This window comes from Neolamprologus multifasciatus, chromosome 3 (assembly GCF_963576455.1).
Source record: "Neolamprologus multifasciatus chromosome 3, fNeoMul1.2, whole genome shotgun sequence".
Taxonomy (NCBI): domain Eukaryota; kingdom Metazoa; phylum Chordata; class Actinopteri; order Cichliformes; family Cichlidae; genus Neolamprologus; species Neolamprologus multifasciatus.
This window is the reverse complement of record NC_140441.1, coordinates 45,718,062-45,736,156: the sequence shown is the minus strand read 5'-3', so window position 1 is coordinate 45,736,156 and position 18,095 is coordinate 45,718,062. Positions and strand designations below refer to the sequence as shown.

Genomic DNA, 18,095 nt, shown 5'->3' with positions numbered 1-18,095 from the left:
TACCGTTCATACTCAAGTTTAAATAAACAACAACACTAAAGCTATTCTGTTATACCTGTATGTCAAAAATACACTGCCCCCAAAATATTTCATAGTTCAGCAATACTGATCAATTTAATAAACTTAAACCTACTCCATCCTTCCTATTCTGGTATTTTAAAGAGTACTTAGCAGAAATATTAAGCAACCTAACTAATAGGGTTGCAAACTCCCAGCAAGAAAAAAATAGGGAACCACCCTTCACCTCATGATTCTTAATCGATGTAATCAACTTTAATTTGATGCAGTGTGAAAAAAAATGCACAGAAATCAATTATTTTTCAAGAATAATTAAATAGATTCAACATCTTTCTTCAACAGAATTGCAGACTGCACAGATGGTATCTTCCCAAAGGAAAAAGTACTATAGCTTACTAGGGTATATTAGACTTAACAGTTACTATATACAGTAATGGACTTCTATACATTTTACATCAGATTAAATCTTTGGGTGTAAGATTCAGATAATTATTTATTAAAAGCTAGACATTTTAAATGAGAATAAGAAAGAAAAGTATGTCTTTGTGCCCCCTTTTCTCTGTTAATGCCCTATCGGCCCCCCTGGCTAAACTTTGCTAGATCCGCCCCTGCACAGTTATGTCAGCTGTAGAAAATGATCCTGGTGTAGAAAGTAATATTAAATAAATTCTAACAACAGATTATCAAGCTTAAACGTGCTGCTGTTGTTCAGCCGCTAGTTTTCTCTTTCTGGTGCAAAGTGGGCGATAAACAAACAAGAGAGACGGACTCGCGACAGAAAAGCCGATCAGCTGATCATTAATCAGTTTCACAATTGAAATAGCAGCAGGAGAGGGAGGGGGAGAGAAGAGGCAGTCGCTCCATGTATCGGTTGTTAAGCTTAACGCTGGAATGCTTTACAAACATTCAGAGATGAACTTACACACTTGCTTTACTTCTCTCTGGGATAACTTCCTCGGAGATGAAATGCTGGTTTGGTAGCGAGGCTACAAATACACACAGCCGCTCTATCACGTGATGCACACTGCTGCGACGTGCTACGGTTATGAAGCGAGTTATGCTGTGTCACAAGTTTTGTGAGGGGCTTTTTTCAATTCAATTCAATTCAATTTTATTTATATAGCGCCAAATCACAACAAAAGTCGCCTCAAGGCGCTTCATAGATACAGAGAAAAACCCAACAATCATATGACCCCCTATGAGCAAGCACTTTGGCGACAGTGGGAAGGAAAAACTCCCTTTTAACAGGAAGAAACCTCCGGCAGAACCAGGCTCAGGGAGGGGCGGCCATCTGCTGCGACCGGTTGGGGTGAGAGAAGGAAGACAGGATAAAAGACATGCTGTGGAAGAGAGACAGAGGTTAATAACAGATATGATTCAATACAGAGAGGTCTGTTAATACATAGTGAGCGAGAAGGGTGACTGGAAAGGAAAAACTCAATGCATCATGGGAATCCCCCGGCAGCCTACATCTATTGCAGCATAACTAAGGGAGGATTCAGGGTCACCTGGTCCAGCCCTAACTATATGCTTTAGCAAAAAGGAAAGTTTTAAGCCTAATCTTAAAAGTAGAGATAGTGTCTGTCTCCCGAATCCAAACTGGAAGCTGGTTCCACAGAAGAGGGGCCTGAAAACTGAAGGCTCTCCCTCCCATTCTACTTTTAAATACTCTAGGAACAACAAGTAGGCCTGCAGAGCGGGAGCGAAGTGCTCTAATAGGGTGATATGGTACTACAAGGTCATTAAGATAAGATGGGGCCTGATTATTTAAGACCTTGTATGTGAGGAGCAGGATTTTGAATTCAATTCTGTATTTAACAGGAAGCCAATGAAGGGAATCCAAAACAGGAGAAATATGCTCTCTCTTTCTAGTCCCTGTCAGGACTCTTGCTGCAGCATTTTGGATTAGCTGAAGGCTTTTCAGGGAGTTTTTTGGACATCCTGATAATAATGAATTGCAGTAGTCCAGCCTGGAAGTACTAAATGCATGAACTAGTTTTTCAGCGTCACTCTGAGACAGGATATTTCTAATTTTAGAGATGTTGCGCAAATGGAAGAACGCAGTCTTACATATTTGTTTAATATGTGCGTTGAAGGACATATCCTGGTCAAAAATGACTCCAAGGTTCCTCACAGTGTTACTGGAGGCCAAGGTAATGCCATCCAGAGTAAGAATCTGGTTAGATACCATATTTCTAAGCTTTTCAGCGCCGAGTACAATGACCTCAGTTTTATCTGAGTTAAGAAGCAGAAAGTTAGTGGCCATCCATGTCTTTATGTCTTTAAGACATTCCTGCAGTTTAACTAATTGGTGTGTGTTATCTGGCTTCATGGACAGATAGAGCTGGGTGTCATCTGCATAGCAGTGAAAATGTATGCTATGTCTTCTAATGATGCTGCCTAGGGGAAGCATGTATAATGTAAACAGAATTGGTCCTAGCACTGAACCCTGTGGAACTCCATAATTAACCTCAGTGTGTGAAGAGGACTCTCCATTTACATGCACAAATTGGAGTCTATTAGATAGATATGATACAAACCACTGCAGTGCAATACCTGTAATACCTACAGCATGTTCTAATCGCTCTAATAGGATATTATGGTCAACAGTATCGAATGCTGCACTAAGGTCAAGAAGGACAAGCACAGAGATGAGTCCACTGTCAGAGGCCATAAGAAGATCATTTGTAACCTTCACTAAAGCTGTTTCTGTGCTGTGATGAACTCTGAAACCTGACTGAAACTCTTCAAATAAACCATTCCTCTGCAGATGATCTGTTAGCTGTTTGACAACTACTCTTTCAAGGATTTTTGATATGAAAGGAAGGTTGGAGATTGGCCTATAATTAGCTAAGACTGCTGGGTCTAGAGATGGCTTTTTGAGTAAAGGTTTAACTGCAGCCACCTTGAAGGCCTGTGGTACATAGCCGATTATTAGAGATAGGTTGATCATATATAAGATCGAAGAATTAATCAATGGCAGGACTTCTTTGAGCAGTTTTGTAGGAATGGGGTCTAAAAGACACGTTGATGGTTTGGAGGAAGTAATTATTGAAGTTAACTCAGAAATATCGATTGGAGAAAAAGAGTCTAACTTAACATCAATGGTACTAAGAGTAGCTGTTGATAATATTACATCTGTGGGATGATTATTGGTAATTTTTTCTCTAATGATAAAAATTTTATTTGTGAAGAAGTTCATGAAGTCATCACTAGTTAACGTTAAAGGGATGGTTGGCTCAAAAGAGCTCTGACTTTTTGTCAGCCTGGCTACAGTGCTGAAGAGAAACCTGGGGTTGTTCTTATTTTCTTCAATTAGTGATGAGTAGTAAGCTGTTCTGGCTTTGCGGAGGGCTTTCTTATAAAGCAACAAACTATTTCTCCAGGCTAAATGATGATCCTCTAAATTTGTGACACGCCATTTCCTCTCCAGATTACGAGTCATCTGCTTTAGGGTACGTGTTTGAGAATTATACCACGGGGTCAGGTACTTCTGATTAGAGACCTTAGTTTTCACTGGAGCTACAGTATCCAGAGTCGTACGTAGTGAGGAGGTGAAATTATTAACAAGATAATCGACCTCTGTTGGGGTAGCGTTCAGATAGCTGCTCTGCTCTGTGTTGATACAGGGCATTGACGATGATAACAGTGGCTGGATTATATTCTTAAACTTAGTTACAGCGCTTTCAGAAAGACATCTACTTTGATAAAGTCCACTCTCCACTGCTGCGTAATCAATTATTGTAAATGTAAATGTTATCAAGAAATGATCAGACAGGAGAGGGTTTTCAGGAAACACTGTTAAATGTTCAGTTTCTATGCCATATGTTAAAACAAGATCTAGAGTGTGATTAAAGTGGTGGGTGGGTTCTTTTACATTTTGAGAGAAACCAATTGAGTCTAACAACAGATTAAATGCCATGTTGAGGCTGCCATTTTTAGCATCAACATGGATGTTAAAATCACCCACAATAATTATTTTATCTGAGCTCAGAACTAAATTAGATATAAAGTCTGAGAAATCAGACAGAAACTCTGTGTAAGGCCCAGGTGGACGATAGATGATAACAAGTAAGACTGGTTTCTGAGTTTCACAGCTGGGGTGGACAATGTTAAGCATCAGGCTTTCAAATGAATTAAAAGTCTGTCTTGGTCTTTCATTAATTAATAGACTGGTGTGAAAAATTACTGCCACACCGCCCCCTCGACCTGTGCTTCGAGATTTCTGGTAGTTAGAATGACTCGGGGGTGTTGATTCATTTAAACTAACATAATCATCCTGCTGCAACCAGGTTTCTGTAAGGCAGAGTAAATCAATTTGTTGATCAATTATTAAGTCATGTACTAACAGAGACTTGGAGGAGAGAGACCTAATATTTAATAATCCACATTTCACTGTTTTACTCTTTGGTTCAGGTGTGGATACTGTATTGTTCTTTCTTTGTAAATGTTTAAGTTGTTTGTTGCTAGTTTTTAGTTTGTTTTTTGTCTTTTTGGAAGCTGACACAGTCTCTATGGAGATGGGTTTTTGGGGGGGTAGCAGGAGGAGGGAAGCTGCAGAGAGGCGTGTAAGACTGCAACTCTGCTTCCTGGTCCCAACTCTGGATAGTCATATTTTGAGGGGTTTAATAAATTTGTCGATATTTCTAGAAATGAGAGCTGCTCCATCCAAAGTGGGATGGATGCCATCTCTCCTAACAAGACCAGGTTTCCTCCAGAAGGTTTGCCAATTATCTATGAAGCCCACATCATTTCTGGGACACCACTCAGACAGCCAGCAATTTAAGGAGAACATGCGGCTAAACATGTCACTCCTGGTCTGATTGGGGAGGGGACCAGAGAAAACTACAGAGTCCGACATTGTTTTGGCAAAGTTGCACACCGATTCAATATTGATTTTAGTGACCTCCGATTGGCGTAACCGGGTGTCATTACTGCCGACGTGAATTATGATTTTATTGAATTTACGTTTACCCTTAGCCAGCAGTTTTAAATTTCCTTCAATGTCGCCTGCTCTGGCCCCTGGAAGACAATTGACTATGGTTGCCGGTGTCTCTAGCTTCACATGTCTGAGAACAGAATCACCAATTACCAGAGTTTGACCCCCAGCGGGTGTGTCACCGAGTGGGGAAAAACGGTTAGACAAATGAACGGGTTGGTGGTGTACCTGGGGCTTCTGTTTAGGACTACGCTTCCTCCTCACCGTTACCCAGCCGTCTTTCCCCAGCTGCTTGGGATCTGCCGGGGAACAGCTAGCGGGGCCTACGCTATCTTCGGCTGCACCAGCTACAGGGGCCTGGCTAGCTAAGGGTGAGTGCAGGGTGCGAAGCCGAGTCTCCAGTTCAGTAATCCTGGCCTCCAGAGCTGCAAATATGCTACATTTGTTACAGATATCATTACTGCTAAAGGAGGCCGAGGAGTAACTAAACATCTGACACAATGAGCAAGAAAGTGCAGAAGGGACAGGTGAAGTAGCCATGGTGCTAACGAGTCGGCTACGAGCTAAGCTAGCAAAACAGTACAGAGACAGTGAGTGACTACTTTGGCTATAAATTAGGTAGTGAGTACACAGAAAGTGTGCTTCGGATGAAGCACGTGAAGATTATACTATGAAAAAAAGAATGTATTAAAAGTTGTTAATTAAACTGCTAAGCAAATAAGCTACTCAGAAACACCACTGTGTTTGAGCAGGAACAGGAAGTGATACTATACCACAGAGCGAGCGAACACCAAGTTTACCAAGTTTATTTTTTGATATTTAATGGATCGGATTACATTTTTTATTTCTCTCCGATATCCGATCCAGTAATTTACGTCAGTATCGGACAGATACCGATACGTAATATCGGATCGGTCCATCTCTAATAGTAACCAGACCGAAAAGCAGTGCACATTTTGGTGCTTTTTTTCACGTACATTATTTTAGAGCAGAGCTACAGATTAAAAATGTCCAAGGCGAAGCGGTCAAAGTCTGGCTATACTTCACAGCAAAAGATGCAAACTCAACAGCCTGCAACAAGTGCTTTAAGCTGATACTGTGCAAAGGAGGTAACACCTGAAATCTGATGAAACACCTGGCAACGCATAGCGTTTTTTTAAAAGCCGAGAAATGCACCGTATTTGATAGCTTGCTGCAAGACCGAGCGCATCTACTGCGGGTGTGGTGCCTGTTATCAGACCCGGAGTTAGCAACATCCCCCAAAAACCCGAAGAGGAGAGTCCTGGCCCCTAGCCCTGCCGGTGTATTAGAAATGATGATGGATGATGATGGCAGCAGCAGCCGTTCTTCTCTGCGTGAGTAGCTTAATGTTGTTCGTGTGTAATTTACGTTGAGTAGGCTAACCACGTTATTACACGTTATTATTATTGCATGTAAGGTGAACTAGCAAACACCGTCGTAGTTACATGTGTCTGTCTTCTTGTTTGATAGAGTGAAACCATATATGCCCTATAGCTGCAAAAAAGGCTGACATTGTTATCTTTCAGCTAAACAAGAGAGGTTTTAGGACAAAATTTGTGTTCTCCATTCTTTAAGCAGTGATTCGCGCACCGATTAAGCACCGGTACTGAAACAGTACCGGTTGGGCACCGGTATCGGATAAAACCTAAACGATACCCATCCCTACTCCTAACATGCCTCCTTCCTCCCCTCCTCTTCCTTTTCTTTCAGCCATCAGTAGCATGACAGTCTTATTCATTATGATCCACGCATTTTATTTGGTAAAGCTTTAGTTCAGAATGCCCTTACTAATGCAACACTCCCCATTTACCCAGGCTGCCACTTGGAGTACACTGGCTTGTGGCCCCTTGTGCCAGCATTAGTGCTTTCCTCCTTTCTGCTGTTCACAATTCACCGAGTCAGAAAATTTAGCAACAGAGCTACGATACTTTAAATGTTAAAGTTTCATCCGGAGATACTCCCTTCACCCTGGCCAAAAAGGCTAATATGACCAAAGAAAAAGTGGAAAACAGCTAAACATGAGAGGTTTTTGGACGAAGTTTGTGTTCTCCATTCTTTAAGCACCGGCACTGTTTCAAAAGTACGGGGTTGGCAGTTATCAGATAAAACCTAAACGATACCCATCCCTAGGACTCAGTGATGATGGTGCTGTGGCCCCACCACCTCCACCTCTTTGTAAAGGAACTAACTGTAATCTGAAGCTTCAAATGGAACTAAGACTTCCTCCACTAGGTGGCAGTGTCTGATGAGAAAGTGTTAGTGGAGCTGGCCTGGAGTCAGAGCAGGAAGATGCAGGATTTGGGCTGAAATGGGGAAAAGTGGTTAGCACTAGTGTCTTAAAGGAAGAAGGTTGTAGGTTGAAGCTTGTTGGTCTTTCTGTGGAGGTTGGATGTTCTCCACAGTCCAATGAAATGCTGCTTAGGTTCATTGGTGCTTCTAAATTGGCTGTAGGTGTGGATGTGAGAGAGTGCTTCTCTGTCTCTCTCTGTTGGCCCTGTGATGGACTGCTCACCTGTGCAGGTGGACCACGCCTCTTGCCCTATGACAGCTAGGGCACAGGCTCCAGCCCTGTGAGCCTAAGCTGAATAAACAGTTAGCAAAAATGATCCATAGATGGCCTGAAATTCCCCAGTAAGCAGTTTGGTAGATAGCTATGACATGCTAATCCCATCCAGCAGCTGTATTCTACCTGTAAGCTGATCCCTGCTGAGCCAAAGCACTTTTTCATATACAAATTACAACCATTAATAGAAACCTGTTGGTCAGCATCTTATTAGCCTGCTGTTAGCTTCATTCAACAGAAAATTGAGAGAAACTAACAGAGTTGATAAAGAATAAAGAGAAATGTGCTGATTTAAAGCCTTTGAAGTGCTTCAGATGATCTCTGTCCACTTCTGTCAACTCATTCATTCATGTAAGCTTTCTAATGCAGCTTTGATCTTCACAGTCTGCTTTATGAAACTCATTCTAACCCTGAATGTCAGAGTGTTCCTCCTTCTCTTTCCCATCATTCATGCTGGCAGTGAAGGAGATTTGGATGTTGGACTGTGTTTTGGATGATGTGTGTATGTTTGTGTTGGACTGCTGTCTGTAAAGCAAACACACATTTTGATTTGGATTTCAGTGTCAAACAGACTTTAAGGTGGAATGAAGAGTTGGAGAGTTTCACAGTGAATTATCCAGTGGAGGATTTTTCTTCTTCTTTGAAGGTTTTAAATGTGAACATTATTCTGCTGCAGTCAATGGACTAAACCAGAGAAGAAGAAAACAAACTTTACCATGAAGATCCTCAGTGTGGATCAGTATAATATCAGCCTGATGTCTGCAGTTTAGTGTCAGCACAACTTTCACATCATATTCATCTCAGCACAACTAAAACATGCTGACTGACCTCAGAGTTTCAAGTCCACATCCTGGACTCTCCAGGAAACCACACAGATGCTTCACTCCTGAATCTTGCAGCTTGTTGTTGGAGCTCAGGTCCAGCTCTCTCAGATGGGAGGGGTTGGACTTCAGTGCTGCTGCCAGATAATCACAGCTGATCTCTGACAAACCACAGCTCTCCAATCTGTATAAAGAATGAAAGATGTAAGTTTTGTAGACAAAGTGTGAGCTTGAAATCATTTAGTGTTTCATCATCTGTTCAGAGCTGAAGAAGTTTCAGAATGTAGAAGTTTAGAAAATGGAAACTCCAAACAGCTGAAGCCAACAGGAAGCAGCTTCAAACAAACACAACAAGAGAAAAAACTCTGAACGTTTCACATTAAAGTCGTACATTTATTATAAAAACAGGAAAAAGACTTGAAAAAGTCGTGTTTTTCCTTCCAGGAACCACAAGGCTTCACTTTTAAAGGTGAAGTGTGAAAGAAATGGACATATTTGAAGTCCAACACCTTTTCTCCAGTCACATTATTAAAGCAGACAAACTACAAGCTCATTTTCATTCCAACAAGTCATCTTCTGACCTGGACTAACAACACTGGTCTCTATGTGCAGCTGGCTGTGAGACCAGTGCTCAGGGACCGTCTACAAAGTGCAACACTGAAAGAACATCACACACTAATTTGCTTCCAGCACTTTCACACAAACATCTACTGTCATTATTGTCACCAAACTCTGTGGATCCTTTATTGCAAATTCAAATGGGATTCAAATGGTCAGACAAAAGAGTGTTATGAGGAAATATGATGAAATGTTGTGTATTAGGCAGCAAGTTATTGAATCATTTTCCTCAGAAACCAAACAAAATGATTGACAAACATGTTTTTACAAACTCAGAGTTGGACTTGGATCAGCAGGATAAGCTGATGTTTAAAGGCATTTGAGTGTCGCTGTATGAGAGTCCAGTTATTACTCAATATTTATGGATGATGTTCTTTCAGTGTTGCACTTTGTAGACGCTCCCTGAGCCTCACAGCCAGCTGCACATGGACCAGCTGACATTACCCAGCATTAGAGGCGGCTGTAAAAAAATGGATTTTGCTATTTAAATGGTTTTAATTTGAATAAAGCAATGTTGATTCATTCAATCTTGAATCAATTTTTAATATAAATGTATTTTGCCAGAATCTCAGGTTAAAGCTCCCAAAAGTATTTCAACAACAACCAAACAGATAAAACAGTAAATGAGAGCAGCTAAACGCACAAAGATGGAAACACAGAGCGTGGATTGTTCACTCGACGGCACGTACACGGACACGCCGTCGGGGCTGAAAGTGGACAGCTCACAGATCCTGAAGCTGCAGGTTTCATCTGTCTCCAACCAAAACTGACTGAACCAGCAGCAAAAGAAGATCCAAACGACGCTTTACGTTTGATGAACATCGTCATGAATTCTTTCTGACTTTTTTTTTTTTGAAAATATTTTTATTGAAAAAAGAAAACAACAGTACTTGCAGTTACCGAAATACAATCAACCTTTATTCATTTTCCCAAGTAAATAAACTTATATATATATATATATATATATATATATATATATATATATATATGAAAAAAAACAACGCATTCTAAAACAAAGACCATTTATCACATTTATTTTCCACTTCTGGATACAATTCAGAAAGTCTAGACTTAGAGAAATGCACCCTGTGTATGACCTTAAATTGAATAAGTCCAAGACGAGCACAGGAGGTGGAAGATCGTACCCTCGCTATAGCCTGTTCCCAAGACTCCTCATGTATTCGAATTCCTAGTTCTCCTTCCCATGTACACTTAAGCTTAACATTAGAGTGGTTACTAAAAGACAGAATTGCATCATAGAGTTTCGAAATGGTTCCTCTGTGATGAGAAATAAATGATAACGTAGTTTCCCACTGCTGTTCTTGAGGTAAAGAGGGGAAATCTGGGAAACACTTGGCAACAAAATTTCGAATTTGAAAATAGCGAAACAAATGGGTGATAGGGAGATTATAACGAGAAGACAAGTTGGGAAAACTATCAAAAACACCATCCAGATATAAATGTTTGAACTGTTTTATACCCTTGTCACACCACACTGAGAATGTCGAGTCCAAAAGTGAAGGGGGAAACAAATGGTTGTCGCTTAGAGGACCCGAGGAAGACGGCATTACAAAAAAGTGACGTCTAAACTGAAACCAGATTTTGAGTGTGTTAAGAACCACCTGATTATCAGTGTACAGAGAGGGTTTTACGGGTAAAGAGGAATAGAGCAAAGCCAGTAAAGAAGAGCCCTTACATGATGATAGCTCCAATTTACACCACGAGGAACCAGAAGATTTTAGCCAGTAGCAAAGTTTATGGATGTGAGCGGCCCAGTAGTAGGCTAAAAAATTAGGTAATGCAAGTCCTCCACTAAATCTGCACCGCTGCAGCAAAGTTTTAGAAACCCTAGGTGGCTTCCCTCCCCAAATGAAAGAACCAATAATCTTGTCCAGTGAAACAAAAAAATGTTTCGGCAAAAATAAGGGAATTGACTGAAATAAAAATAAAAATTTTGGTAAGATGTTCATTTTAACAACATTAATCTTACCGATTAAAGAAAGGGGGAGATTACCCCATCTTTGAATATCAGATGTGATCCTTGATATACGAGGAGACAAATTTGCTGATTTAAGGCCAGCTAGAGAGCGAGTCACGTTAATCCCTAAGTACTTAAACCCAGATGGACTGAGACAAAAGGGTAGATCAGACTGTTGAAGTTGACGTGCTGCCGTATTAACAGGAAAACACTCACTTTTCCCCAAATTTAATTTATAACCTGAGAACGAACTGAAGTTCTCCAGAATACTTAAAACAGCAGGGATGGAGCATGCAGGGTCAGTCACATATAATAACAAGTCATCCGCATACAATGATACTTTATGTGTAATTCCATTACGGATGATTCCCCTGAATACAGAAGAAGATCTCAATGTAATAGACAGAGGCTCGATGGCAATGGCAAAGAGTAAGGGAGACAAAGGGCAACCTTGACGACAACCACGACCCAGCGCAAAATAATCAGAGTAAACATCATTAGTATGAACACTGGCTTTAGGGGACGAATAAAGAAGCCGAATCCAGGAAATAAATTTATCGCCAAAACCAAATTTCTCTAAAACTGCAAACAAGTACTCCCACTCCACCCTATCGAAAGCCTTTTCAGCATCTAAAGAAATCACAAGTTCAGGAAGTTCAGATAGACGCTTTGAGTAAATAACATTAAAGAGTGTACGGGTATTAAAAAACAATTGCCGTCCCTTTATAAAGCCATTCTGCTCTTCAGATATAATTCGAGGAAGCACATCCTCAAGGCGAGATGCAATTACTTTAGCCAATACCTTTGCATCGGCATTAAGCAGAGATAATGGCCTGTAGGAACCACAGGAGGTTGGGTCCTTGTCATTTTTGAGAAGGAGCGCTGTGGTTGCTTGTGTGAAAGTAGGTGGTAATGAACCCGTTTCCAAGGATTCGTTAAACACTGATAAAAGCAATGGAGCCAATTTACCAATAAATGTTTTATAAAATTCAATTGGAAACCCATCTGGGCCCGGGGCTTTATTAGACTGCATAACTGTAATAGCTTTTAATACTTCTTCAACAGATAATGGGGAGTCCAATTGTCCCCGCATCATTAGCACCAATAACAGGGTTTGAAAGATTATGAAGAAATGCATTCATTTTAGCTTTATCCGTGGGAAATTCGGACTTGTACAACAAAGAGTAAAATGTTTTAAAGGTAGAATTAATTTCCAAGGGATCTGTAGTGATATTGTCATAAGAGTTTTTAATAGTGGGTATCACACGCAAGGAGGCCTGACGTCGTAACTGATGTGCCAACAAGCGACTAGCCTTGTAACCATATTCGTAATATGAGCCACGACTGCGTAGTAATAAGTGCTCAGCCTCTTTGGTTGACATAAGATCAAATTCTACTTGCAAATCAAGGCGCTGCTTCAGTAATTCTGGAGAAGGGTTCAGTGTACAACTTTGATCAAGGTTACTAATTGCAGCTATAAGTTCTTTAAGCCTGGCTTTAATCTTTTTATTAGCACAGACAGAGTAAGAAATAATTTGACCTCTCAGGTAGCATTTAAGAGTCTCCCATAGCAGAGAATATGAAACAGAATCATCCTGATTGAAGGACAAGAACTCCTCATTAGAGCTTGAAATAAATTCACAAAATTCTTTATCTGCCAGAAGGAGAGAGTTAAATATCCAAAGTGGAGGACTACGTTTATGGGTAGAAAGCTGAACATCCAATAGCAGAGGAGAGTGATCAGATATTACAATACCAGAATAGTCGGAAGAATTAACGCATGAATTAAGAGTTCTGTCGATAAAAAAATAATCAATCCTGGAATAAGACTGGTGGACCAGAGAGAAAAACGAAAATTTTTTGATTGAAGGGTTGCGAAATCTCCATGGATCTCCATGGATCAAATCTCACAAGATCATTCTGTTTCATAAAATCTGAGAATGTTTTAGACATAGATGATGGAGTCAAATTACGAGGACTAGATCGATCCAAAATTGGATCAAAAACACAATTCAGATCACCACCAAGGATAAGCAAATGTGTATTCAGAAAGGGGATATTACTCAGCAATCTATTAGCGAATTTAGCATCATCAAGATTCGGGGCATATACATTTACCAACAAAACCTTTTTCTGCATTAGGGTACCAGCAACAATGATGTATCTACCATTCCTATCAGTGATAACACTGGTCGAAGAGAATTGAACTTTCTTATTAATGAGAATGGCCACTCCTCTAGCTTTCGAATTAAAATTTGAGTGAAAGACCTGACCTACCCAAGGGCAATATAACCTATAATGATCCTTAATGCGAAGATGAGTCTCCTGTAAAAATGCTATGTCAGAATTTAGACGTTTCAAGTGAGTAAAAACCTTAGATCTCTTAACAGGGTTACCCATACCTCTGATATTCCAACTAGTGAATCTAAGAGGCATGCCTGACCCAGCAATGCTGGGGTCTATATTGCCATTAACCATTCATAAAAAGGAAGAAGAAAAAAACCAAACCAAAATGCCAGTGGCCATGAAGTGCCGAAATGGGACAGCCCCCCAACCCAACCCTGAACACACAAATACACCCCAAGTCTCCACAGAACAGAACAAAGGAGACAGCAGTGTACCCCCAAAGTAGCAAAAATGATTCACCAAAGTGACTGGACTAATTGGAGTCTAAATAAAAATAAAAGCGAGAGAGGGAAAAACAACCTTTCGCCAATTTTTCTACAGTATAACAGTGTGCGCATAACAGTAAACATGTTTTTTTTAAAAAGGGAAAAAAGAAAGAGGAAACCAACCAACCAACCAAAAAAGATCTCACAGTACAAAATATGACGTCCTCAGAAGGAGAACTTTCCAACAAATCACCGAAAGTGCATAAAAGTAAAAAAAATAAATACATACATAAATAGATAAACAATTAAAACAAAAACAACCAAATAAATAAAAATTTAACAGAAACAAAAAACAACCCAGTCCTATGCAAATCAATGCAGCAAGCTTGGAGAAGATTGTGCCGGACTGGTCCGAAGTTCAAGAGTATATTATATGATTCAGTTTCAATAAATAACAATGAAAATAAAAGGAACCAGCACACCAACAGTACAATAACTAGCACAACGGCCTAAGAAAACAATGCACAGGTGGTGAGCGTGAACCCTTAGCAGCATTACAGCATCAAACTGAGGGGCTATTGAGGCTCACCCAGAGATCAAAGTTTTGACATAATCACTGGCCTCCTCTGCTGAAACAAAGTCCTTCTCGACACCCTTATATGTGATGCGGAGTCGCGCTGGATGAAGCAGGCCATACCGAACACCTTCAATGCCACGGAGTTGCTGCCTGACCGTGTTGAATGCAGTACGAGCCCATGCCACCCTGGCGGTGTAGTCGGGGAAGACTGAGATGGTCCGATCTCTGACCTTAATCTGTCGGCGTTCTCTAGCACGTCGTAAAATGTCAACACAGTCAGTATGGTAATGAAACCTGCATACAATGGCTCGTGGACGGTCGCCAGGCTTAGGTGCGGGCTGGAGGGTCCTGTGCGAACGATCCAAAAGCGGCTCCTTCCCCAGATCAAATGCTTCTTTTAGCAAGGAAGCTATGGCAGCAGTGGTGCACGTGTCAGGGCCCTCCGGTACTCCCACTATCCTAACATTGTTGCGCCGCGACCTGGACTCCAAATCTTCACACTTACTTTCCAGCTTGGCTACATGAGCTGTGAGGCCCTTGATAGTGTTTTTCATCTCAGCTATATCATCAGAGCAGACAGTGAGTGTGTGCTCCATCTCCTTCACTGTACCTTTTAGCTCAGACATGGTAGCGTCATTGGCAGCTTTAACGATCGCCAGCTGCGTCTTCACCGCCTGCAGGTCGAACTTAATGGTAGACAAAGCAACACCCAGAGTATCCTGAAGTTCCTTTTTAAAGATGTCGGCGAAATCTTTCCTCAGCAAAGCCAGCAACTCGACCTTGAGAGCCTCAATATCAGGATTAGCTTGACATGTGGGGGGCTTTGCAGGAGACGACGGCTCACTCGAGGGTGTGGTCGCGGTTTGCAAACTAGGCCTCAGTTGTGTTTGAATAGTACTGCGGGTTTTAACATTTTTTGCTGCCATTTTACGCCGGCCCGAGTAAAATTTCTCAACAAAACAATCCAAAACCAAAACAGGACTGGAAATATGGCCAAAAAGCGCAAATAAATAACAATTTAATCGAAGTCGGCGGGAGCTCCCAGACTCGCGTCCTACTCCATCAAAGCTCAACCAGAAGTCCTCTGAATTCTCTCTGACTTTGACGTTTACTTCCTGCACAGCTCTCTCTCTCTCTCAGTGTACTTCAAGAACAGTTTACCTTCAAAAATCTGTTTTCTGCATTATTCACTGTTTATTACACACCAGTCTGCTGTTGTGTTCACTGCTGTCAGCCTCCGAAAACAAAGCCTCATTTCTGATGTTCAATACTGAAGAAATTTAAACCTTTTAAAATGATGACAGATTACAAACTCTCAGCTGTGTCTGTAATCAAACCTCTGTAACTTTGCTTCACTTCAGCAGCATCAGGTCATGTTCACATGTTGATTCATGGTTTTCTTCAGTTTTTGATCGACTGCAGAATATTTTGAAGGTTATCTGCTATAAAAAGCCAGAACAGGAAAATCTGCTTCATGTGTTTCTGTTTGATCCTCAGTGACTTTGACACAAAGGCCTCTGCTGTGATGATCACACCTCTGATCAAGTCTCACAGTGTCAGCTTTGTTTTTATACATATGGATATGTGCTGATAAATGATCAGAATTATAATATTTCCTACTGTCTGCTGTGTGCCGTGACCTTTGACCTGCTAAAGACAGTTAGCTGTGGATTATTCATTGTTGTGTGTGATACTTAGAACTGTGAGGAAGAACACTACACAGTTAATCAGGGTCCCCTCTCTCTGAATCAGGAAAGGTGGGCAGGCGCGGGCCATATGTTGAGTATCACTGTTTGAAATGTGAACATTGTTCTGCTGCAGTCAATGGACTAAACCAGAGATGAAGAAAACAGACTTTACCATGAAGATCCTCAGTGTGGATCAGTATAATATCAGCCTGATGTCTGCAGTTTAGTGTCAGCACAACTTTCACATCATATTCATCTCAGCACAACTAAAACATGCTGACTGACCTCAGAGTTTCAAGTCCACATCCTGGACTCTCCAGAAAACCACACAGATGCTTCACTCCTGAATCCTGAAGGGTGTTGTTGTAGCTCAGCTCCAGCTCTCTCAGATGGGAGGGGTTGGACTTCAGTGCTGCTGCCAGATAATCACAGCTGATCTCTGACAAACCACAGTCCCTCAATCTGTATAAAGAATGAAAGATGTAAGTTTATTAGACAAAGTGTGAGCTCGAAATCATTCAGTGTTTCATCATCTGTTCAGAGCTGAAGAAGGTTTCAGAATGTAGAAGTTTAGAAAATGGAAACTCCAAACAGCTGAAGCCAACGGGAAGCAGCTTCAAACAAACACAACAAGAGAAAAAACTCTGAATTTTTCACATTAAAGTCGTACATTTATCATAAAAACAGGAAAAAGACTTGGAAAAAGTCGTGTTTTTCCTTCCAGGAATCATATAGCTTCACTTTTAAAGGTGAAGTGTGAAAGAAATGGACATATTTGAAGTCCAACACCTTTTTCCAGTCACATTATTAAAGCAGACAAACTACAAGCTCATTTTCATTCCAACAAGTCATCATCTGACCTGGACTAACAACACTGGTGTCTATGTGCAGCTGGCTGTGAGAGCAGTGCTGAGGGACCGTCTACAAAGTGACACACTGAAAGAACATCACACACTAATTTGCTTCCCGCACTTTCTGTCAGGGTTCCTGGGTCGGTGACCCACTGTTTTCAGTTTCGTCACATTTAGGTTATGTTGCCACATCAATGTTTTCACTTCCTGTTTTTTCCCCGTGTCAGCTTGTGTCATTAGTCAGATTATTTTCAGCCCTGTACTCACCTGTTTCCAATCATTGTCCTCATTCAACCTGTGTATTTAAGTTCCTCGGTTTCACCAGTTCTCGGTCGTGTCATTGATGTTAATGTCGTCTCTCGTACGTATGTTCAATTCAGTCAGTCAGCCATCCATCCAGTCTTTCAGCCAGCCAGCCAGCCAGCCAGCCAGTCAGTCCTTCGTTCCTGCCCTGTTCATCCATGATTCATAATAAACCATCTTCAGTTCGTCACTATCCACGAGTCCTGCCTTTGGGTCACTTCCTCGCCTCCACACACGACACTCCTGACACTTTCACACAAACATCTACTGTCATTATTGTCACCAAACTCTGTGGATCCTTTATTGCAAATTCAAATGGGATTCAAATGGTCAGACAAAAGAGGGTTATGAGGAAATATGATGAAATGTTGTGTATTAGCAACAAGTTATTGAATCATTTTCCTCAGAAACCAAACAAAATGATTGACAAACATGTTTTTACAAACTCAGTGTTGGACTTGGATCAGCAGGATAAGCTGATGTTTAAAGGCATTTGAGTGTCGCTGTATGAGAGTCCAGTTATTACTCAATATTTATGGATGATGTTCTTTCAGTGTTGCACTTTGTAGACGCTCCCTGAGCCTCACAGCCAGCTGCACATGGACCAGCTGACATTACCCAGCATTAGAGGCGGGTGTAAAAAAATGGATTTTCCTATTTAAATGGTTTTAATTTGAATAAAGCGATGTTGATTCATTCAATCTTGAATCAATTTTTAATATAAATGTATTTTCCAGAATCTCAGGTTAAAGCTCCCAAAAGTATTTCAACAACAACCAAACAGATAAAACAGTAAATGAGAGCAGCTAAACACACAAAGATGGAAACACAGAGCGTGGATCATTCACTCGACGGCACGTACACGGACACGCCGTCGGGGCTGAAAGTGGACAGCTCACAGATCCTGAAGCTGCAGGTTTCATCTGTCTCCAACCAAAACTGACTGAACCAGCAGCAAAAGAAGATCCAAACTACGCTTTACGTTTGATGAACATCGTCATGAATTCTCTCTGACTTTGACGTTTACTTCCTGCACAGCTCTCTCTCTCTCAGTGTACTTCAAGAACAGTTTACCTTCAAAAATCTGTTTTCTGCATTATTCACTG

The 18,095-nt window shown here is 41.0% G+C and overlaps 2 protein-coding genes and 1 long non-coding RNA gene across 12 annotated transcripts in view; 1 reads left to right on the top strand and 2 right to left on the bottom strand.

Annotated features, from left to right (window-relative positions):
• LOC146523567 (NACHT, LRR and PYD domains-containing protein 12-like) overlaps positions 1 to 18,095 on the bottom strand; it is a 58,135-nt gene that overhangs the window by 1,716 nt on the left and 38,324 nt on the right. For 6 of the 7 annotated variants that reach the window (XM_085151184.1, XM_085151192.1, XM_085151219.1 and 3 more), the window contains 2 exons: positions 16,121 to 16,297; positions 8,370 to 8,546 (listed from right to left, as the gene is read on the bottom strand). In XM_085151184.1, coding sequence (XP_085007310.1) covers positions 8,370 to 8,546; positions 16,121 to 16,297 — 354 coding nt within the window. The remainder of the gene's footprint in view (positions 1 to 8,369; positions 8,547 to 16,120; positions 16,298 to 18,095) is intronic. The other variant, XM_085151237.1, reaches the window with a different exon arrangement.
• LOC146523568 (protein NLRC3-like) overlaps positions 1 to 18,095 on the bottom strand; it is a 78,774-nt gene that overhangs the window by 22,370 nt on the left and 38,309 nt on the right. The gene's annotated exons all lie outside the window — the stretch shown is intronic.
• LOC146523571 (uncharacterized) lies at positions 10,006 to 11,670 on the top strand. Its single transcript, XR_014872447.1, has 2 exons — positions 10,006 to 10,634; positions 10,665 to 11,670. It is a non-coding gene; the product is annotated as an uncharacterized LOC146523571 (long non-coding RNA).